Source organism: Setaria italica, chromosome I (assembly GCF_000263155.2).
Source record: "Setaria italica strain Yugu1 chromosome I, Setaria_italica_v2.0, whole genome shotgun sequence".
Classification (NCBI taxonomy): Eukaryota; Viridiplantae; Streptophyta; class Magnoliopsida; order Poales; family Poaceae; genus Setaria; species Setaria italica.
Genome location: NC_028450.1, coordinates 35,431,804 through 35,454,973, shown reverse-complemented (window position 1 = coordinate 35,454,973; position 23,170 = coordinate 35,431,804). Strand labels below are relative to the sequence as shown.

The 23,170-nt window shown below is 46.9% G+C and overlaps 2 protein-coding genes across 2 annotated transcripts; both read right to left on the bottom strand.

Annotated features, from left to right (window-relative positions):
• Window positions 1–1,395: 1,395 nt before the first annotated feature.
• On the bottom strand, window positions 1,396–4,949 carry LOC101763017 (protein NRT1/ PTR FAMILY 8.3). Its single transcript, XM_004953488.4, has 4 exons — window positions 4,268–4,949; window positions 3,506–3,599; window positions 3,136–3,353; window positions 1,396–3,037 (listed from the first exon to the last, which is right to left on the bottom strand). Exons 1-4 carry the CDS (start codon window positions 4,322–4,324, stop codon window positions 1,697–1,699), a joined length of 1,710 nt encoding a protein of 569 aa, XP_004953545.1. The 5' UTR covers window positions 4,325–4,949; the 3' UTR covers window positions 1,396–1,696.
• A 10,103-nt stretch (window positions 4,950–15,052) lies between these two features.
• Window positions 15,053–18,101, bottom strand: LOC101763423 (protein NRT1/ PTR FAMILY 8.3). The gene is made up of 4 exons (XM_004953489.2): window positions 17,927–18,101; window positions 17,180–17,273; window positions 16,783–17,000; window positions 15,053–16,684 (listed from the first exon to the last, which is right to left on the bottom strand). The coding sequence occupies exons 1-4, from the start codon at window positions 17,978–17,980 to the stop codon at window positions 15,344–15,346; spliced, it is 1,707 nt and encodes a 568-aa protein (XP_004953546.1). The 5' UTR covers window positions 17,981–18,101; the 3' UTR covers window positions 15,053–15,343.
• Between the last annotated feature and the right edge of the window lie 5,069 nt (window positions 18,102–23,170).

Sequence of the window (23,170 nt, the reverse complement as noted above, 5' to 3'; positions counted from 1 at the left end):
TTCAAACGGCGGTATAGTTATAGATTTGCAATTTTTTTGTTAGACCATATATTTTTGCAAAATACTTAAATAAAAATAAAAAAATAAAAAAATTCTTACTCTCAAAGTATTTTTTAAGATGACGATAGGAGTCTGGAAGCCATGCGACTCGTGAGAAACCATCGACTCTTCCAAAAAGTAAAAAACAACGACTCCGCAGCGACAACAGTTCCACCATCGGATTCGTCGGCTTTCTCTCGCCTCCGGTGGCCTCTGCGGTGCTGGTGAGCAGGGGAGCCTCGGATCCGGTGGGTGGTGTACATATCCCCTCCTATTAGATTTTAGGTAGGTTAGGTTTAGAATTTATCCCGATAAGAAAGTCGCTGGTAATTTTTTTTCTCCAAAGTTTCTCTACCGTCGTCTTCATCCGAGGTGAGCAAGTTTAGGTGATAGCTGGTGTGCGTGTGGTGCTCGAGGAAGATATCTTTTGTGGGGGTGTTGAGTGGTGCTCGAGGAAGATATCTTTTGTGGGGGTGTTGACACCGACAGGTATGTCATCGATGTTTTTCTCTACGTCAGTATTCGATTCCTCTGTGTTCTTCTCGGCGATGTTGGCCTTGTAAACCACAACATGGCGGCGGTCAGATGTATCGATGGAGAATCATCCATCAGTGTTTTCTCCCTTCAAGACAGTTCTTGTGGACATGCATATGCCAGGACTTTACTTGCGAGGTTAGTTGTCCACCTTCCCATATGTTTGAGTTGGTGTATCTCGATCCCCTTGTGGGTTTGCTATGCGTCGTCTGGGGGTTTGCCAGTGAGAAATTGGCGTCAGATCCTAGCGACAAGAGGAGACGTCAATTCACCTTTGGCCAATACGTTCAACGAATCAACAACATGTCTTAGGCATGCCACTTATGGGCTCCTCAAACTTTGAAGACTCTGCATCGATCCGGAGATCGGTCATGAGCCTCATCCTAGATCTTCTTCATTGCGGGAGGTGGAGAAGAACCGACTTGCGGCGACAACGGTCATCAGCGACGGCGAAAGCCACAATGCAAGGTGCTCCTCCAAAGCACTTCGTTGCGATTTTTCTTTTCTCGAAGGGTGCCCTTTTGGGGGGCTGGATGTAAAACCACTTTTACTTTATTAATAAAAGTCCAACCCTATTCTCTAAAAAAAAGATAATAACTCTCAAAGCATGCAAATTCTGAACTCCTTTGCCCACTAGACAAACCTAGATTTTGTTGATTCCACAAGACCAGCATAAGTACCAATCCTTTATCATCTCCAAATAATTTGACTGCCCAGATAGATATGGCATGCGGTAAGATTTGCAAATACTGAAGAACCTTCTTCTGCGACATGAATAAGTGATCAATGGTACCAATACTGGAATCCACTTTAGAATGCAGAAAAAAAAATCCTTTGCCGCCATATATATTGACATTCAAAAACTGTATTACAAATTGAAATGAAATTTTTTTGCCGCCACCTACTGCAGCTTCATATTTCAAACAAAAACGTAAAAGCAAAAAGATGCGGCAACGACTTCTTCCTAGTTCCTACTACCGGCACCGCTGCACGTTTCCTATGCACTATCACCATCCGTTGAGCCAGTAGTACTTGCTAGTTACCCATCACCAATTACCAATTGGCAATTGTGCAAAAAATGCAATGGAATCTCCAAGACGGAAGCGAGCAGCTTGTAAGCACGTCATGAGAGCACAGTCTTGAGCTTGTAGTTCTTGGCGAAGCCGCTGTACACGACGAAGTTGAGCGTGCACATGGCGGCCATGGTCCAGAAGAAGTAGTCGAGGTGGCCCTGATTGAGGTTGTCGCAGATCCACCCGGGGCTGTCCGCCGTGGCCGTGAAGGCGGCCACGATGGCGTAGATGAACGAGCAGAGGTAGCTGCCCAGCGCGATGGTGAGCAGCGCCAGCGACGTGCACGTGCTCTTCATGGTGTCCGGCGCCTCGGCGTAGAAGAACTCCAGCTGCGCGATGTAGCAGAACACCTCGGCGCCGGCCAGGAAGAAGTACTGCGGGAGCTGCCACGCTATGGAGATCTCCTCGCCGCGCGCCGCGCTGTCGAGCCGCTTCATCTCCACGAGTCCAGAGACCGCCATTGCAAGAGCCATGAGGAGCCGGCCGGCGCCCATTCGCTGCAGCAGCGATGGCTCGCCGTCGCCGCCGGAACTGAAGCCCCTCAGCGCTGGCACGATCACCTTGCTGTAGAGCATCACCCAAGAAAAGACGCAAGCTACCTCGAACGATGCCATCGACGCAGGCGGCACTGACACCGACAGGATGGACATGTTCATGGCGCTGCCCTGCTGGATGAAGGTAGTGTTCATCTGCGCGTACGCCGCGGACACGATGATGCTGGTCGCCCAGATGGGCAGAAGCCGCAGCAGGATCTTCAGTTCCTCCACCTGCGTCACGGTGCATAACTTCCACGACGAGCCGGCCTCCTCCGTTACCTCCTCAAAGTCCGACTCGGTGATGACGGCCGCCTTGTCAAGTAATGAGAAATCACCGGTGTGTGCGAGCTTGGGCTGGGGGTCCACCTTGTCGCTGACCTCGTAGAGCAAGCTCGCGTCGGCAGGCACCTTGCGGCTAATCTTCCGGCAGGCGGCGACGATGACCTGGCTCAGGCGCTTGAGCGGCGTGCCGGTGGGCATGCGGCGCTTGTACACGGGTGTGGCGAGAACGAAGACGCCGAAAGCGAGAGCGATGCAGGCGGTGGAGATGCCGAAGCCGAGGCCCCAGCTGACGTTGTCCTGTATCCACACAATGAACAGACCGGAGACGATCGGGCCGAAGCTGACGCAGAGGTAGAACCAGCTGAAGAAGGAGCCCTTGCTTTCCCGGTCTTTCTCATTGTCGTCGTCGAATTGCTCCGCGCCGAACGGCAGCAGCGACGAGCGCACCCCGCCGCTCCCGATCGCGACGAGGTACAGCCCGATGAAGGCGACGGTTTGAGCGCCGAACACCGAGGAGCCGCCGAGCATCGCGGCCGTGGGCAGGAATGCGGAGAAGGTCACGAACATCATCCCCTGCAGATGGCACGCGATAGGCATAGAATCTGTTAGCATCATTGCCGTGACCGATCAATGCGCATGCCATGGATCAACATGAACGATCTACGACTTACAAGAAGGTAGACGACGAGGGAGATGAGGATGGTGTTGTAGTTGCCCAAGAAGGTGTCGGCGATGATGGCGCCGAAGATCGGGGTCAGGTAGCTGGTGCCGGTCCATGTAGTGACTTTGGAGGCGCTGGCCAGATTGCTGCCGTGGAGGACTTTCTCCAGGTACACGACCAGGTTCGTGGAGATGCCAAAGAACCCTGTGCTCTCCAAGCACTCGAACCCTGCACACAGCATAGGCAAGCATCCGGTAATTAGTACATGTCAAAATATAATAATGTTATTGTTTCTTAGATTTTGTTATTGTAAATTATCGCAGTAAAACTAGAATTTATTTGTAAAAAGGGTAGAATTGAACGTGGAGAGGGTTGCTCACCTAGCACAACTGCTGGTGCCTTGCTGCCTGCGCGTTTTTTATCCTTCAATAGTGGCACTTGCAGGCTGTCGTCCTGAATCTTTGGCCCGTTGCTCTGCAATGGAGAAAATTTCCACAAATTGTCAGCAACAAGGAGAATCTGCATATTCTACTTGTTGAATGTTGAATGGTCATGGATATGATGTAGTAGTATGATGTGGATGCTATTTGCATGCATAAGTGTTTCTCTTGTGCTTGGCTGACGATGAATGTAAGACTAGTATTAAGTGACAGGCAGATGTGTGTATGCATGTGCTTTTGTTGATTTTTCTTGGAATCTTCTCTATGAAACCTCGTGCGTGAAAACATAAGTTTAATTTTAGGCAAAGGAAAAAAAAAGAATCTTAAAAGCTCAATTTTAATGTGCCTAGCAACTATCGACCATTTAAAGATGTTTAATCCCTCTCTCTTCACTAGGTTAGACTTTGCTCCTTAGAAAAAGTTGCATTCGACGTCAGCATCAGTGTGACGTCGCGGTGCATCCAATATCCAGCAACGAAAAACATCAACTAAAATCTACACCGGCACTGATTTTCTGTTCACCGGTGAAGCGACTGATAGAAATGCTGCATTTGCTGATCACTAACCAACATCGCACCATTTGCTGATCAGTGTGGTCATTCTGTAAAGTACTTCGTGGAGGAAGGGAGATGCCGGCGGGCGGCGGCTAACAGCGAATGTGGCTTGCGAGCGAGCGAAGGGGTCGGAGTTCTGGATCGTTACCTCGGGCAGCAGGACTGGCGCGCCCGCGCCCCTCTCCATGTCGTCCCCCGCGTCCATGCCGATCGCCGACGGAGGCCTAGCTGCGAGCGGAGCGCGAGGCGATTCTGGATTTCTGGTGGCCAGTGGCCTTGTGGGAAACGCAAGTGATGAGATGCAAAGAAAGCTTTTTGCTCTGTGCTCTCCCTTCGGCGCTTTTGCTCCGTTCGGGCTCTGGCCGCTGTCCGCTGCTGTGGTGCAATGCTGCCTCTCTCTGCTTATATAGGAAGCAAGCAAAGCGCGCGTACGGAGAGATCGTCCCGGCCGGCACGTGATGGGTTAGTTGGTTGGTGAGCAAGGGATTTGTTAGGCGTATAAACTAATCGCTAGGCCGCTAAACTAAACGCGCGCGGCCGAGAACGCTTCAAAACAGCGGGGTCCTTTTTCCCCCATCAGAACAAGGCAACCTTGCGTCCCCTGGCACTGCAGCAACGGACGTCGACCCGGGTAGAATGGTCGCAGCGCGACGAACCCGAAGTTTCTAGTTTTCTACGCAGGAGTAGGTGCGTTGTGGGTTCAGTCTCCGGTCAGATGCCACGGGGGCCCGAGTGCAGGGGCCATGGTCGGACTCGGGTGTGTTTCCGTGCATATTCTGTTCACTCCAGACACGTGGTCTTTTAATGTGGCGACAGGAACGGGAAGACTACAGACCTTGTGGCTGCATATTGCCCGCCCAGCCGCAGCCCGCAGTCGTCTATTTGGTTGGTACATGCGCCAAAATGAGAGGATATGGCTAATGGCTTTGTTAGTCAAGGCTACCAGATCCGGGGTGAGACTTGTCGTCCACAATGATTGACGTGTGGCTGTGATCGTGATCACAAATTAGAGATCTCTCATCTTGTTGGATGAGTTATAGGATTGCATATCCCCTTGTTCTACCTTTAGCACTTGTTGTACAACGTACTTTTTACTGCTAGCATCAGTAGCAAGTGAAGGACGAAAAGTGAGTACAGTCCAGCCTCCAGGTAGGAGTCTAGGACGGCGAGGAGAATCTGAACACCACTTTGGATTTTGCCTATTTCGTTCATGGTCAGAAGGACTCTTTTCGCTACCAAACACAAGGGCTTCTCTTTACCGAACACAAGGGCTTCTCCATGAGTCTTGACTCTTGAGAAAGCATAGCGTGAGTCGTCATGACTGCTGGTTGCCTGGTTTCAACAACCAACAGGTTACGTTACTCCTTTTTCTCGCGGCAAAGCTCCTTTCTATTTTGAGAAGATTTTCCTAAAGTTATGTTGCGTTGTCATATATCTTCGTGAAACGGGAAATGATTTTGTAGCACTGAAACACGTTGGACATTGATGTGTCCTAATAAACTCCTCATGATTTGTGGTTGGAGAGGCACGTCAGCACATGCTGTAGGTTGCTTGCTGCAAACTTCGCGGTGTTCTTCAGACAAGGTGCTCAAACACGATCAAAATATATCATCCATCAGGTCAATCCATAAGCATCTTGCCTTTCTTGGTCATAGCAACTCCATCGATCTCTCTTGTGTTTAACTTAATTAGACGTAGTACTTTGCCGATTACCATACGCAATTACTAATTAGGAGTAGGCACTAAACCTAACTTATTCTTCATGAAGGATGAAAGCTGGCAGCGAAGCATTGGTTGGAACCTAGTCTCTTTCTTGTTCAATGTTTTGCGATGACGAACTTTTTTTGAAATTTATTGCGATGACGAACTGACGATTGAGGAGGTAGGTATGTATTTTGTTTTTTTAAAGACAGATTGAAGAACTCGAAGAAAATTTTGGAAGTTGCAAAAATTTGGTGATGTCGAATTAACTTTCATTTTTTTGCGTTCAGAATTAATCCTGTGCAGGAACACGGAACATGTGCGTCAAGATATCTCTGAATTGAAGGGTGAATATTGTCCGTTGTCCACGCGAGACTACTGGTCATATCTTCTGATAATAAAATAAATCTACAAAATAAAGGTAAGGTAATTTCAGCACATGCAAAATTAGCAAAACCATCACGTTTGACCACAGAACCATTATGATTATGTGGTTGTTGAGAAATTTCACTCCAAAATAAATTGATAAGATGACTACCGAGGGCCAAGGGCGTAGTCAGGATTTGAACGTAGGGGAGCCAGGCAAGCAATACCGACAACAATTGTACATGATGACATATGCATATAGTATACTTATACGAACTTGGACAGAGCATAGACAGAGCATATATAGATAACAAGTAATTGAAGCTACGAATTTGGCAAGATCATACATATGTTTGTTGATAACAAGCAATTAAAGCTAGTGCTTCAAGATCTGTAACTTGAAAGCTCTTCCAACTCAATTAGCTTTCCATGGATTGCATAATTTAATTAGCCCTAACCCCTACCTCAATCTAATTCTAAAGCATAGTTGCAATTGGAGATTAAAATCGTACGGAGGGAGCTTGGAGGGTAGCTCCATGGTTTAGCAGCTTAGTGGGTTAGTGGCTACTGGTGCTGCATCTTGCACACGGGCGAACCAGCGGATGGTGGCTTGGAATCGTGAGATTGGAGCACCAGCTGAGCAGCAGCGGCACAAAGAAAGGAGAGGAAGCGGAAGCATCCATCAACCATCGGTAGCCTGGCAGGCTGAGGACGGATGGGTTCCTCTGCAATTGAGCAAAAGCTTGTTTGTTGGGCTTAGGCTGGTCTAATTCTCATCTTGAGCTAAGAACTGCAGATGTTCATGAGATGGAGCCATACTTTCTTAATTAGCAGAAAGACCAACTTTTTTGTTTTTTAGGCCCTTTTTGAAAGATTCTCACAAATATGCTCCTGGCGAAACTAATTCCAAAAATGGATCCTTAGCTTGGCGCCATCCACGCTGGCGCCAAGCTTACACGTCTCGGCGCCAGGATGGCTGGCGCCAAGGTCTATGCGCAACTGCTGGTGTGGATGGTGACGTGGCGGGGGCTTGGCGCCATGGATCTTGGCGCCAAGCTTGGCGCCGTAGTCCTCGACGCCGAGCAATTTATCCCATCCTCCTGACATTTCAAATGAAATAAGTATAATTATTTTGAGGAGTGTGCAACAAACTACGCTCTAGTTCAACTGGTTATGACGTGGGCTCCTTATCCCGAAGATCTGAGTTCGAATCCTTGTGTTGATTCAACACAGGGGTTCGAACTTAGGTCTTTGGGAAAAGAATCCCACATCCTAACCAGTTGAACTAGAGCGTAGTTTGTTACACACTCCTCGGAATAATTATAGTTATTTCGTTCAAAACGTCAGGAGGATGGGATAAATTGTTCGGCGCCGAGGAGTACGGCGCCAAGCTTGGCGCCAAGATCCATGGTGCCAAGCCCCCGCCACGTCGCCATCCACGCCAGCAAATGCGCATGGATCTTGGCGCCAGCCATCCTGGCATCGAGACGTGTAAGCTTGGCACCAGCGTGGATGGCGCCAAGCTAAGGGTCCATTTTTGGAATTGATTTCGCCAGGGGCGTATTTGTGAGAATCTTTCGCAAAAAGGGCTAAAAAACAAAAAAGTCGGAGCAGGAAGATTAAGGCCCGTTCGGTTAGCCCGGAATCCATCTAGAACCGTTCCAGCTGATCAAAATGTTATATAAATTAGGCAAGCAATCCGGCTAGGAATCGTTCCAGGCAATGGTTCCCTGGGAACCAAACGGGCCCAAAAGGGGTGATCCTCCGGACAAACCGCACCATTAGGGGGGCTAGGCCCCTGTTGGCTCCACCCAGTCATACTTGAAACCCGATCTTGAGTGTTCATACAGCGGTGTTACAACTCTGCCTTAATTAGGTATAATTAAACCTAAACAAGTTGTTAGTCACTAAGCAAAAGAGGTGAAATGTCCATTTTGACCCTACAAAGCTCTTTTTGAGTTAAAAATAAAACTTGAGTTTCTATATACAAACATAAAATTTTGCCCAAATAAGGGTTGTAAAAATTTTAATTTCAAACAACTTTTGTTAAAGACACTTTGGCTAATTCGAAGTGGAAGAAGGTCAAAAATAATAATCAAAACAGGAGTATAATAAAACCCTACAAACAACTTGAGTCCTGGAATTCAAGTTTTTCTTCAACTTTCCAACCTGTTATCTCACAAATTCATATCTAACATCAAGTCATACCTTTAATAAAACTTGTAGTCCCTTGAGTCTGTTCCAACTTTGTTACACTGACCCTAGTCCAAATTGACACCTAACCTACTCAAAAACTTGGTCAAAGTCGGGTAAAACAATCAACTCATCCCTCTGGGCCTTCCAGCTCCAAGTCTGGAAACCGTCCAGAGTGCGCCTCTTGGCGAGGGTGTTCCTCCAAATTTTTGAACTAAACTCAAGAAAAACCCTTAATAGAAGTTAAAGTCCTAAGACCGAAGAGAAACTCTTTCAATAGCACCTTGGTCTAATTCAACTCAGAAGCTGCCCTAAAGTCGAGTAAAAAACAGCTAAACTCCTAAAATTCCACCAACTCGGCTGAAATGCCTAAGTACGAAATCTCTAGTTTTTGGCAAACTTTGGCTCGAGTTATCTCCAAATCCCTTCAAAATCTGAGCAAACACTTTTAATAAAGTTTGAACTATGACCAAATTACTACAAGTTTTCTTAAGGGATATTCGACCGTTTAGTTTGAAAATCTTGAGTGGAGGACCCTCAAAGCTGGTCTGGTTTGCTGCCCGACATTGCCTCGACGCCAGCGCGCCTGGGCATGTTCACCCGCACGCCATCCGCCGCGTGGCCGCCATCCACCGGCGAGCTCGTCGTTGCCCTACCCGCGCCCACGACAAGATGGGGCGAGCGCCGTGCTGGCCAATCACCGCCGAGGCTGTCTCCCTCCCCGTGCGCGCGAGCCGCTCCGCCCAACCGGCGTCCGTGCCTTCCTCCCCCTCGCACGCCACGCCACCGCCAGGCACTGGCCGTGCCGTCCCCCCAATCCAGCGCTTGACGCGACCAGACGCATGCCCGACCTCGCCAATCCTCCCGCCCGGCAAATCCACGCTTGCCTGACACTATCTTCCTTGCCCAATGCCCTGAGGATCCTGTCCCCGGAGCTCTACTTCCCAAGGCCAATGGAGCCTCCGGCCAATGGCCACCTCGCCCATGCACCCACTCTCCCCGGCCTTATCCTCCCATGCTTGGAGCCCCGCCTTGACCCTGTGCTCCACCTCTACCCTACAAAAGGGCCGAGCTCGCCGTTAGCGCCACCCTTTTGCCACCTCCCGTACGCCGCGCCCCTGCTTTTCCTCTGCGCCGCCGCCAGGCTCCCGTGGAGCTCCCACCTCCGCACCGCCCCGCACTCCGACGACTTCTCCGCCTGCTTCACCACCCCACCGCGCACGTCCCCGAGCCGCTCGTTGCCCTCCCGATGCCGCCGGTGTGCCGGAACGCCGCCCGCACCAACACTCGCCAAGCCCCGTTGCCGCCGCCATGTTCCAACCCTCGTCGGCCATCTCCGTCACCACAACTCCGCCAAGTCGAGCTCAGGTGAGCCCCTGAGCCTCTCCGGCAACTTGTTGCCCGATCTCCGCCGGCGAATCGCTGAGGATTTCGCCGCCGCCGCCGTGCGCACCCCCGGGGACGACATTGGGTCTTCCCCGATCTTTCTAGGGGCCTAGGTGCAAAACTCAGGGACCCCTACGTGAATAAACCATAGACGTAGGGGGTAGAGTGCAAGTTTGCCACGGTTTTAGTTTAAAAATCGGCAGAAAAAGGGTTAAATTTTGTAAATGCCCAGTAAATCGTAGAAAAATCAGAAAAATACCAAATCACTTTTGTTGGGATCCTTGTTCTGTCTAGTTTCTTACAAAATTAAGTTTGCTCATGTTAGTATTGTAAATAATATCCTATGGTTTTATTCCTTGTTTAGGCCTTTTAAATCATAGTAAACAGAAGAAAAATGTTAAATAGGTAAATTCAACTCTATGGTGAATGTTGCAATGAGTAGAAGCTCAGAAAAATATTTAGGACCCTGGAGTAGAACTTAAAGTTCCTGTTTTAACCTTATATCTGAAATCTAGGGTTAAATCTTACTTTTTGCATAAGTTTTAATCCAGAACTGAGAAAAATATGAAACCACTTGGAGTAGCTCAGTTTTGAGAGGTAGATTACAGGAAAAATATGAGTTGTGGTCAGAATTAGAAAGAAACCCACCTTCCTTGTAAAGCATGTTTAAATAGGAGATAAATAGGGGAAATAGTTGTCTTTCTCCAAAAATCATGAAAAATTTACCAAAACTTTTGTAACACACCTTCAACATATTGGTAAATTTTCACTCTCAGATTCACTGTAGGTTTGGAGATAGAAATAGTTAAGTGCATGCTACCTTTAATGATGATATGCGTCTAATTCTTTTTGTGGTAATCCAATAGCTCCTAAAATTTTACAGTAAATTATTAATGACTTTAGTGAGGTGCTGTAATGTTCTCAGTACCTTGGGTTGCTGTTTGTTGTGGAACCATTCTTTGGCTAAATAATCGACTTAAAGGAACAAAAAGATACATAAATCCTAATAAGCTAAATAAGTAATTTTGGAAGAGATACAAAAAAACATTCAGGCAGGAATAACTCTCCAAATGCACTTGAACCACCCCAAACATGACCTTCCACTCTCTTTGTGCAACTCTAAGTTGCAAAAACCTAAATGTGTACACAGTCACCATCAAAGTCAACCTCAAGTTTAAACCAACCACCTTACTTTATGAAGTTAAAGAAAGTAAAAACCTTGTCTAGGTGAATGTGGCCTATATGCAACTTCCTTTCTACCATAATCCATGTCGTGCATCGTTTGTGTTCGCGCATGGATGAAACTAAATTCCTGCATGTGCATGTCGTGTAGAAGCTAATCTCGCCGACGGAACCTACGAGCTCCACCCTACGCCGGAAGACGAACCTGCTGCGGAGCTTCATCACTTAGAAGTTGAGTCCGAGCTAGATCAAGACCCCGAGGAACCGCTAACTTTTCCTAAAGGCAAGCCCTGGAACATATCCTGGTTTTGTAAACTTCTGCAATGAATTATGTTGATTATGATTGTGCATTTAAGTTATTAGACATTGTCTGAAACCTTAGATGCATGAACTTAGTATCCTTTGATCTGAACACTAGCATGCTAAGGTCGAATAGTTGCAATGCTTAATAGGTCTCGGTAAAAGTCGAGTGATTTTCTGTCACTCGTGAGTTGTAGGAGTTGAGTGCTTTATTTATGTTGCAACTATAAGGACGATGGACAGGGCCGGGCTTATGTTTGGTACTTGGTGGTTTGCCCCATCTATCTAAAAGAAAATGGACTAAGGTCGAAACGTGTCAGCGTTCGTGATCAAGTGTTTGAAGGTACTAATCTCATACCTAGTATGGGATGGGAAAGCCTAGTACCTGATTGAACTAGGGCGTGGCTTATACTCCTGCTGTCCCTGGAATGAGGTTCCCATGGTGCATCATGTGGGTGCAAGTGCGGTCACAATACGACAGAGGCCGGGACTGTGGAGCATTGCATGCCAAGGGAAGTTTGGCCCTGACACGTGCCTGGGGATCGATGGGGACGACTGACAAATGAAGCGACCCTTCATGGTGCGCGGATGTCGTGAGATTAGGTTCACCATGCATGGTTAATAAATTCGAGTCAATTTGTCTGCCTCTCACAGTTTGGGGCTGCTTGATCGCTATTCTGCACTGAGTAAAGATGGAACATGAGGATATATTAATCTTGATGCTTGTTCTTTAAGTGTTTGGGAAAACTATGCTTACTTTGTATAAGTTGCTAATCTAGACTGGTTAATGAACGTAGAACTTGAGCTAAAATATTGAAAATAAGGACCGACCATAGACGCTTTTGGCAAAACAAACCCAGAGCTAAAAGGCCTTGCATGTTAGGAGTTGGTGACAATAGCTTTTACCTGTCGGGTCAGTCTTGCTGAGTATTAGTTGCCCAGTCTTGTTGTGGCTTAACTTTTCAGGTGATGTCGATAGCATGGTTGCTGGTACCACTTGGCCTACCCAGCTCCCTCCGGGCTGGACAGTCGAGTGGGATCCCTCCTCGGACGGCGAGGGCAGGGATCATTGATGTCATGATCGGCTTCGCCATGATATCGTGTATCGACGTTTAGCTTCCGCTTGTTTTACTTCGTCTTTATTGGAACCTTGCAAACTTGTTTGAATTTTAAAACTCTGATGTAATAATTTGTTGAACTATGTTAATGTGATGGCAATGTTGTAATCTCTGTGCCACTCACCTTCGTAGGAGCAATTCTTCTCGATTCTGTGTAAGTAGTTTATCGGATGAAATCGACGGACGACCAAGTTGACTTGCTTAAAGTGCATGATCGCGTGTCAGGCGACTTAAGTGCATTTTAGCCGGGTTAATTTGGGCGGTTCCGCCACAAACGATCATTCGCGAAAGTTAAATATATAGACATGTCTTGGCATCGTTCAAATTCAAACATCAATGGTTAATCTTTTTGCAATTTAAACATATCCGATTAGATGAAACTATTCATGTACTAAATCTTAATTTCCTCACAACGGTAACTTTTGACTTTTAGTACAAAACTTTGAGTAAAGATATTTGTTCAAATATTTTAGTTAAGTGAAAAAATATCACTAAGCCAAAATAAGTTAAGCATAGAGAAGACGCATACAAGACAACTTCCTCTTCACCCAGAACATGGTTCAGGCTCTACACCGTGCTAAGAAACCTGCTCTATTTCTAAAGCTGGACATCAAAAAAGCTTTTGATAGTGTAAGGTGGGATTACCTTATGGAAGTGCTGCAACATATGGGCTTTGGAGCAAGATGGCGAAGCTGGGTCTCAACCCTTTTATCTACTGCTACGACATCAGTTCTACTGAATGGCACAGGAGGACCGTGGTTCAAACATAGGACAGGCCTGCGTCAAGGATATCCCTTAAGCGCTATGTTGTTCATCCTGGCCATGGAGCCACTACAAAAAATGCTCACCATTGCTGCATCCCAGGGGCTGCTATCTGAGATTCAGAATAGGAATGTTATAGCTAGAATCAGCATGTTTGCTAATGATGTGGCCATATTTCTGAAGTCTGACAGTGAGGAAGTAAGAGTGGTGGCTGATATCTTAGAAGCTTTTGGCACAGCATCAAGTTTACTAACTAATAGAAGCAAAAGTGTTGTTTATAAAATTCACTATGATACACTAAATATAGAGGAGATCATGCAAAGTTTCCAATGTCCAGTCAAAAGCTTCCCTTGCACTTATCTTGGATTGCCACTTCACACCAGAGCCCTCAGAAAGATTGATGTACAGCCCCTCATTGACAAGGTTGCGACAAGGCTGCCAAGATGGAAAGGCTGGTTGATGAACAGGGTAGGAAGATTGGTGCTTGTAAATTCAGTTCTATCAGCTTTCCCTGTTTACATCTTATCTGTCTTCTCGCTGAAAAAGTAGGCAATAAAGAAAATAGACAAGATTAGAAGGAATTTCCTTTCGAAGGGAGAAGCTGAAACTAATGGAGGACACTGCCTCGTCAAATGAATGACAGATGTTCAGAGACCAAAGGAATATGAAGCCGTGGGCACACGTGACCTGGAAAGGTTCAGTAGAGCTCTGAGGCTGAGATGGGTATGGTTTTAGTGGAAAGAGCCAGATCATCCTTGGATGGGCACTGAAGCCCCTGTAAATGAGCTAGATCTGCAGCTATTTCGAGCCAGTATAGTTGTGCAGATTAGCAATGGCCAAAAGGCCGAATTTAGGGGTTCTTCATGGCTGAATGGCGAGGCTCCAAGAGATCCTGCGCCAAACTTATACAAATTAGTTTGGAGAAAGCACACGAATGTTTATGAGGAATTAACTGACCACAATTGGACGAGGGGTCTATGGAGGATGAGTTCTGCTACTGAATTGGCTGAATTTATTAACCCCTTGGAACTTGTCCAGGACACTACTTTCAGTGACAATCAAGATGAAATTGTATAGAGATGGACACAATGTGGCAATTACACTGCCAAATCAGCATATGCTATTCAGTTCAAAGGAACTCTCTGCACCTTCCAAGCTAAAGCAATATGGAAAGCATAGGCTGAGGGAAAGCATAGGTTCTTCACTCGGCTCCTATTGCAGAATAGAATCCTCACTGCTGATCGACTGATAGAGAGAAATTGGTCGTGTAACCCCATATGTCCCTCTGTCTGGGAGCACCTGAGACGGCTATGCATCTTTGCATCTAGTGCCCATATGCAGCTCAAGTTTGGCAGCTCATTCATTCTTGGACAAACCACCTGGTGCCACTACCGCGGACAGACGTTGATCTCCAAGAATGGTGGCACCGGTCTTTGCAGGAAGTGACAAAGGAAAGAAAAAGAGCAATTGCGGCTGTTATGACACATGCTGGAATATGTGGTATAAACGGACCAATCAGTTCTCGGCCTAATCAAGGAAGAAATCGGTTTGAGACAAAGAGCATGTGGAGCACCTTTAATTCCATAGTATCAATGATAGAGTCGTTTCATTTCGAGATTTGTGAGCTTAACCGTTTTTTATGTAATCACCACGATGTAACCTTGAACTCTCTCTATCTCTCTTATATGATATGGCAGCACTCCTGCCGATTTACAGTTTCAAAAAAAAAAGTTAAGCACATCGTATATTTCTAACTGTTTGCACAAATACTCGGAGAAATAACAAAGGGTCAAACATTGAATAGCAAAGTCAAAACACAGTCGAGGCGACATGGTGTATATAAATTGTGTTTAAAAAATTCACTGCAATGGCGACATCCAATTTAAAATGCAAATTTCCTTCGCTGAGTCAGGAGAAAAGGCACGTTAACACCAATGTCACTAGTCTTTCAACTCATCAACTGTATGTCTGTATGTGAAAAAACAAAAGAAAGTTTCAAAAGAAAAACTGTCGCTGCCGACAGAAATCTGTGCAGTTTCTTCAAAACTTAAAAAGAAAAGGAAAAGGGCAAAATAAATTCCTGCATTTTTTTTTCTACTCTACCGCTGTACGTTTCCTATGTACTAGCCGTTGAGCTAGTGCTTGCATTGCTACTTGCTAGTCACCCTTCACCAATCACCAATTGGTCATTATGGGCACTGTGCAATGGAAGCACGTCATGAGAGCACAGTCTTGAACTTGTAGTTCTTGGCGAAGCCGCTGTACACGACGAAGTTGAGCGTGCACATTGCGGCCATGGTCCAGAAGAAGTAGTCGAGGTGGCCCTGATTGAGGTTGTCGCAGATCCACCCGGGGCTGTCCGCCGTGGCCGTGAAGGCGGCCACGATGGCGTAGATGAACGAGCAGAGGTAGCTGCCCAGCGCGATGGTGAGCAGCGCCAGCGACGTGCACGTGCTCTTCATGGTGTCCGGCGCCTCGGCGTAGAAGAACTCCAGCTGCGCGATGTAGCAGAACACCTCGGCGCCGGCCAGGAAGAAGTACTGCGGGAGCTGCCACGCTATGGAGATCTCCTCGCCGCGCGCCGCGCTGTCGAGCCGCTTCATCTCCACGAGTCCAGAGACCGCCATTGCAAGAGCCATGAGGAGCCGGCCGGCGCCCATTCGCTGCAGCAGCGATGGCTCGCCGTCGCCGCCGGAACTGAAGCCCCTCAGCGCTGGCACGATCACCTTGCTGTAGAGCATCACCCAAGAAAAGACGCAAGCTACCTCGAACGATGCCATCGACGCAGGCGGCACTGACACCGACAGGATGGACATGTTCATGGCGCTGCCCTGCTGGATGAAGGTAGTGTTCATCTGCGCGTACGCCGCGGACACGATGATGCTGGTCGCCCAGATGGGCAGAAGCCGCAGCAGGATCTTCAGTTCCTCCACCTGCGTCACGGTGCATAACTTCCACGACGAGCCGGCCTCCTCCGTTACCTCCTCAAAGTCCGACTCGGTGATGACGGCCGCCTTGTCAAGTAATGAGAAATCACCGGTGTGTGCGAGCTTGGGCTGGGGGTCCACCTTGTCGCTGACCTCGTAGAGCAAGCTCGCGTCGGCAGGCACCTTGCGGCTAATCTTCCGGCAGGCGGCGACGATGACCTGGCTCAGGCGCTTGAGCGGCGTGCCGGTGGGCATGCGGCGCTTGTACATGGGTGTGGCGAGAACGAAGACGCCGAAAGCGAGAGCGATGCAGGCGGTGGAGATGCCGAAGCCGAGGCCCCAGCTGACGTTGTCCTGTATCCACACAATGAACAGACCGGAGACGATCGGGCCGAAGCTGACGCAGAGGTAGAACCAGCTGAAGAAGGAGCCCTTGCTTTCCCGGTCTTTCTCATTGTCGTCGTCGAATTGCTCCGCGCCGAACGGCAGCAGCGACGAGCGCACCCCGCCGCTCCCGATCGCGACGAGATACAGCCCGATGAACGCGACGGTTTGAGCGCCGAACACCGAGGAGCCGCCGAGCACCGCGGCCGTGGGCAGGAACGCGGAGAAGGTCACGGACATCATCCCCTGCAGGTGGCACGCGACAGGCATAGAATCTGTTAGCATCATTGCCGTGACCGATCAATGCGCATGCCATGGATCAACATGAACGATCTACGACTTACAAGAAGGTAGACGACGAGGGAGATGAGGATGGTGTTGTAGTTGCCCAAGAAGGTGTCGGCGATGATGGCGCCGAAGATCGGGGTCAGGTAGCTGGTGCCGGTCCATGTAGTGACTTTGGAGGCGCTGGCCAGATTGCTGCCGTGGAGGACTTTCTCCAGGTATACGACCAGGTTCGTGGAGATGCCAAAGAACCCTGTGCTCTCCAAGCACTGGAACCCTGCACGCAGCAAAGGCAGCATCCAGCGATTAGTACAAGCTCTGGAACATTATGTTTCAGTCATGTACTTGTTTATCTTTTTGTAATTTTTGTAAAATTATAGCTAGCATCTTGTGTCTGTGCTGCGCATATTTTGTTTTCATCAAGGAAACTAATTTGCAGCATTGAGCTTTGCTCACCTAGAACAACCGTTGGCGCCTTGCTGCCTGTGCGTTTTTTGTCCTTGAGGAGCGGCACATGCAGGCTATCGTCCTCAACCTTCGGCCCGTGGCTCTGCAATGGAGAAAAATTGCAGAAATTGTCAACAACAATGGAATCTGCATATCGGAAAGGTCATGGATACGGTGACCTAGAATGATGTGGATGTCATCTCAATCAGCGCTTGTTCTTTCCAAGGAGGAAAGAAAGAAAGAAAGACTATTGTAACAGTGACAGGCACAAGTGTGTATGCATGTGTTTATTTACTATATAGTCTAAGCTGATTCCTGGAACCTTCTTTAGAAACCTCGTTTTTTAAAACTTTGAGTTTGATGTGTCTAGCAAATTTGTATTGATCATTTTAAGAAGTTTGTATTGATCATTTTAAGAAGTTTGTATGCGTAGATCCCTTTTCATCACTACTCGTTACTTTAGACTTGGTCTATGTGGATGGCGTGTTACCAACTCCGTAACCCCATCGCAACTGCTCTCTTGCTTGAGAAATGCTGCATTCGACGTCAGCATCCCAGATGGAGGAAAAAAAGGAAAACTAATACCTACTCGGATGCTGGATGCATGCAGAAGCATACTCCATTTCAGCGACGAGGAATTCGCATGATTATTGCATGAACATTGCTTACGGAAGCATAACAGGCTCCTAATAGCTGAAACTGCCCCGATCATTCTAAAATGAGATCACGGCGAGAAAGAGATTTCTGGACAGTTACCTCGGGCAGGAGCGGCGCGCGCTCGCCCCTCTCCATGGCGTCCCCAGCCTCCATCTCGGTCGGGAGCTGCGGCTGCGAGCGAAGCGCGAGTGGTTGTGGGAAGTGGGAGTGATCTGAGCTGCGGTTCTCCTCGCTTTGGCGCTCTGCTCCTTTGGGGCTCCGGCCGCTACCTGCTCTGGTGTGCTGGTTGTGCCAAGCTGCGAGGACAGCCAGCTGCTTATATAGAAAGCTCCCCGCACGCACGCACTCACGGAGTGAGGTGGCAGAGATATCGCCCCGGCCCGGCCGCCCGGCACGCGATAGGTGGGTGAGCCGGGGGATCGGTTAAGCGTCGCCGTCGCCGCACGTAAAAAAACACCCCGCGCGCGCATCACCCACGAAAAGGGCAACACGCCAACGCCAGGAGATCTCTCTCTCTCTTTCTTGCCTCCCCTGCACTGCAACCGCAACCACAACCGCTGATGTCGACCTGGGTAGAATTGTCGCGGGCTCGCCGTCGCCGAGCCGAAAGTTTCAACGCAGTAGGTGGTGGATCGGAGTTGGCTGCTCAGCAGCAGGCTTGCAGTTGCGCTGCAGGGGGGGAGCGGGGCGGGGGCAGGAGGGGCCCGGCGCGTGCTCCGGCGTCCGGTCTCCGGTCAGCCGCCGGGACGGCCGGAGTGGGTGCCATGTCGGATTTGTTCCGGTGCTCTTTTTTCTTTTTGGTTCACTGCAGGCACGTGGTGTTTGACCAGGGGGATTGGAATTCGGAAGCCGAGGACTGAACTTGTAGCTGCCTGTTCATTAGCCCGGTAGGTGCCAAAGGCCGGGAGCGGATGTGCATGGCCAATGCCAATGGCTTCGTCTCGGACGTACTTGTCGCGGCGGTGGCAGATCGGGGGGTCAAACTTTTCGTCGGATGTGGTCGACGCGATCGTGACTTGTGATGGGTGTGCGATCCACTTGAGTTTCGATTTTGTCACGTGAGCTGCAGGGTTGCACACACTTTGCCGTGTCTCTGTCTTTGCTGGGGTAGCATAGCATAGCATAGCACTCAGCAGCTCCAGCCGCCAGGCAGAAGCACGGAGGAGAATCGGAATCCTCCACTTCCAAAAGATTTCGCCCTTTTTCTCCCCACGCTGGCCAGAAAATCCTCACCACCAGCACACAAGTGGTTCTTGCAGTCCGGAGAAAGATAAAAAGCGTAGCCGTGAGCCATCAGCGCATCACGACGCATGCAGTTCAGTCCTGCTGTACACTGTACCGGTGTTCTTTTTCTTTCTCCAGGGGGACTGGGGGAGTTTACCTTGTTACTAAAGGTCACTCCTCTTATTTTTTTTAAAAAAAAAAAGGTCACTCGTCTCTGTGGTAGGTTGCTTGCACTTTGCGACGATCTTCAGGCAACGAGCTCCAATACCGTGAAGATAAACAACCAGGTCAAGTGATAAACAAACTGAGAGTTCTAGCCTTTCTTATTCATATTGACTCCATCCATATTTCTCTCTTTATTTTATCTTAGAAGCAGTGCCTTGCAGATAAGCACACGTAGTTGCGTGCTAAACTTCACGCGATCTCCCTGAAGCTGGCTACCATGCATTGGATGGGAATCACCGATGGATATAGTTTCTTTCGCGTTCAGCTCATGAAATCTTCTTTCAGCGAGTGATACACATGATTTTATAACGCATCAAATTTTTTTCAACGCCCATTTTAATAGTCATATGAATCTTTTTTTTTTTGCGACATGCTAATTGTGCTGACGATTGACGAAGTAGGTATGGATAAAAAAGAAACGATCAGCTCAGTTCATTTTCATCATGATCTGGTGGCTTCATATGTGGACAGACTGGAAAGAAGAAGGTGTCGATGGAAAATATTGGACAAGTTGCAAAAGTTTGGTAATGTGTGAAGGTTATACCCTTCCAGAGTTCCATTTCTTGAGTTCAGAATCTTCTGTATGGGAACAAGGAACGTGTGCCACAAGATTCGCAATGAATGCCTGTGTTGAATGGTGAAAACGGCCTTCTGTCAACGGAAGACTACTACTGGTCGTCTCTTCTAATGAAGTGCATTGTACTAAGAGGTGTTTGGATATACCTTGCTAAAGTTTAGCACCTGTCACATCGGATGTTTAGATGCTAATTAGGATTATTAAACATAGACTAATTATAAAACTAATTGCATAGATGGAGTCTAATTCGCGCGATGAATCTATTAAGCCTAATTAGTCCATGATTTGATAATGTGGTGCTACAATAATCATTTGCTAATGATGGATTAATTAGGTTTAATAGATTCATCTCGCGAATTAGCACAGAGGTTCTGCAATTAGTTTTCTAATTAGCTTATGTTTAGTCCTCCTGATTAGCATCCAAACATCCGATGTGACACTGCAGTTTAGCAGCTATCCGAACAACCCCTAAGGAAACAACGGTGATTTTAGCACATGCAGAATTAGGAGAACCTTCGTGTTGGATCACACTATCACAGGACCATTCTGATTTTGCAGCTCTTGGGAAATTTCAGCTAAAAAAATATAAACTATATTAAACTAATATAAGAGGAGTACAGATGTGCATTCAGCTGTGAATTTTGACAGTTTCTTCCCTTTCTTTTATTCTTCTTCTGTTCTGCACAGCCATCAACATCTTACTTGTGGGAAATCTTGTTTCGGTTTGAAGCTTGCTTGAAGCAATTAAAGAATTTGCAAGCTGATACACAATCGTGTCTGCTTCCCGGAATAGTTTACAGAGCATGCATGACTGACTAAACTAGTCTCGCCTGGGCCAATTGGTTGGTACAACTAATACCTGATGAATGCTACTCACGTCTTACCAGAACCCAACTGTACCTAAATCCACCCTAAACAACATGCTCTCTAGATTTTGACCAAGATATCATGCTTGAAAAGGTTGTAGATAAGTCATAAGTAGGTAAGATTACAGGCCAAAAATAGGCCTTACCAGAATCAGAAGAGAAAACAGAAAATGCATCTCAGACTGCTGTCTGGTTTACTGTGGATGGTTTGAGGATGTGACATTATCCTGTCCATCTCTTCTCCATGTGCTCCTTCTCAATGCAACTGTGGCATGAAGTTAGTGCAATGCTGAATTTGCACAACACCATCCCAACGCGTGAGGTGCAGTTGCTAGACTGGTGGCTCGACAAGAGAAAGAGCATCAGCACGGCCAAAAGGAAAGGTTTAGACTCGGCGTTCATGCTTGTTTCGTGGAAACTTTGGAAAAAGCGCAACGATCGGGTTTTCGACAGATCACCTCCAAAGAACGCCACGCGGTTGCTAGCAGGAATCACTTAAGAAGGGCAGCTCTGGTGCGCCTCCGGGGCAAAGCATCTAGCAGCAATGGGCTGGCCGGCACCAACAGGTGCACTGGATCAGTAACTCTGATTTTGGGTCCTAGGAGCTCCTTGCAGTCGTTATAACTAGAACCCAAAGGAAAAGGATAGGTGCACAGACTCAATGGAAGCTGTTCTAACGAATCGAAGTAATTACATTGTGTTGGTAGTGGAACTCCCTCGAAATACTAGAAAGAAGGGCTTTATACATTTAATACACACGTATAGATACTGACATAGCAAACGATTAATCACAGAACCCCTATAGGTTTTTTATTTTAGATTTTTTAGAATGAAATTAGGAATGATTATGAAATAGAAAATTCTGAATTTTTTTAGAATTATTGTGAATCCATTCCAATCGAATATTGAGTAATCAAATCCTTCAATTCATTATTTTGGGATCAAAAGTGGATTAATCGAACAAGGATAAAGAGAGAGTCCCATTCTACGTGTCAATATTGACAACAATAAAATTTCTAGTAAAAGGAAAATCCGTCGACTTTATAAGTCGTGAGGGTTCAAGTCCCTCTATCCCCACCCAAACCCTCTTTTATTCCCTAACCATAGTAGTTATCCTTTTTTTCTTTTATCAATGGGTTTAAGATTCATTAACTTTCTCATTCTACTCTTTCTTTCACAAAGGAGTGCAACGAGAATTCGATGAATTCTTATGCTATTCATTAAATAGATGATTTATTTTCTATTTGATAGGACTACCTACCCCATTCCAAATTTGGAATGGAATACTTTGTTGATTTTTTAGTCCCCAACAAAAAAGAAAAACCATATCCTACATACCTAACTCCTCCTGGTTCAGGATTTTCCGTTTCCAAACACTAGAAAAAAAAAGGAGGATTTAGGATTTCTAATCCTAGGGTGAAAAGGAAAGGAACAGATACTCAATATGATATGAACTACCTAAATAAGAATTCTTGAGCGTCGAACAACCTGAGTACTAACTACATCAAACAATTTGCATTAATGAAACTGTGTAAATCCACCGGATAATCAAAAATACGCATGTCTGATGAAATGGTTGTTGCTATCTGCTTCCATAACGAATCCTTGGTTTAACTGAATAAGTAAGGAAAATGATGGATAGAGGAAAATGATGTATTCCTCTATAAATAGCTATAACAGAGTTTCTGTTATTCGTATTAACAGCTACTCTAGGAGGGAATGTTTTTATGTGGTGCTAACAATTTAATAACTATCTTTGTAGCTCCAGAATCAAAACCGTGTGCGTGGGCCCGGCTTGGCTCGCGTTGTATGTTAACTTTTCTTCTTAATATACATAACTCTCCTGCGTATTCTGAAAAAAAAAAGACATTATCCTGTTATGTCTGACTAGGTGTTCAACAACTTCAGCTGAGCTGACAGACTTATGTAGTAGCACAATCGCCTACTACATGTTTCTATAACTTAAATCGAACACGTGGGATGTAGAATTAGAATAACTGCCATGTCACACTTGCAATAAACAAACATCAAAACTTATATAAGAAATCAAAACCACCAAAAGGTTGAATTCAACTCGAGACCAACAAATTCACCCATAATTTGTATGCTAGCAATTAGCTTGTGCACAGGGTTAAAAAAGGGGTCATCCATACTTTCCATGCTTACAGCAAAGCAGTACATATGTAACAGAATTCATCAGGAAAATGACTGCAGGAACCAAGTAGTAGTAGTAGTAAAGGTGCCCATCGTCCAAGTTTAGTGCATCCACCACCATCTTCCTCCAGAAGTAATCAAAGCCGAAACAACTGTGACAACTTCTGAGATCAGCAGATTCCCTACAGGACGAGCAGAGCCGTCAATATGCTTTGCCATCAGTCAGGGACTCAGTGTAACGGAAGAGCCAAATTAACGCACTGCTATGGCTACTGCTATGGTAATTGAGGAAACTGA

Coding starts and splice junctions, on each gene's coding strand:
- LOC101763017 (XM_004953488.4), bottom strand. CDS start 4,324: ATGGACGCGGGGGACGACATGGAGAGGGGCGCGGGCGCGCCAGTCCTG. Junction 3,600..4,267: donor CGCCAGTCCTGCTGCCCGAG/GTAACGATCCAG, acceptor TCTCCATTGCAG/AGCAACGGGCCAAAGATTCA. Junction 3,038..3,135: donor CCCTCGTCGTCTACCTTCTT/GTAAGTCGTAGA, acceptor TGCCATCTGCAG/GGGATGATGTTCGTGACCTT.
- LOC101763423 (XM_004953489.2), bottom strand. CDS start 17,980: ATGGAGGCTGGGGACGCCATGGAGAGGGGCGAGCGCGCGCCGCTCCTG. Junction 17,274..17,926: donor GCGCGCCGCTCCTGCCCGAG/GTAACTGTCCAG, acceptor TCTCCATTGCAG/AGCCACGGGCCGAAGGTTGA. Junction 16,685..16,782: donor CCCTCGTCGTCTACCTTCTT/GTAAGTCGTAGA, acceptor TGCCACCTGCAG/GGGATGATGTCCGTGACCTT.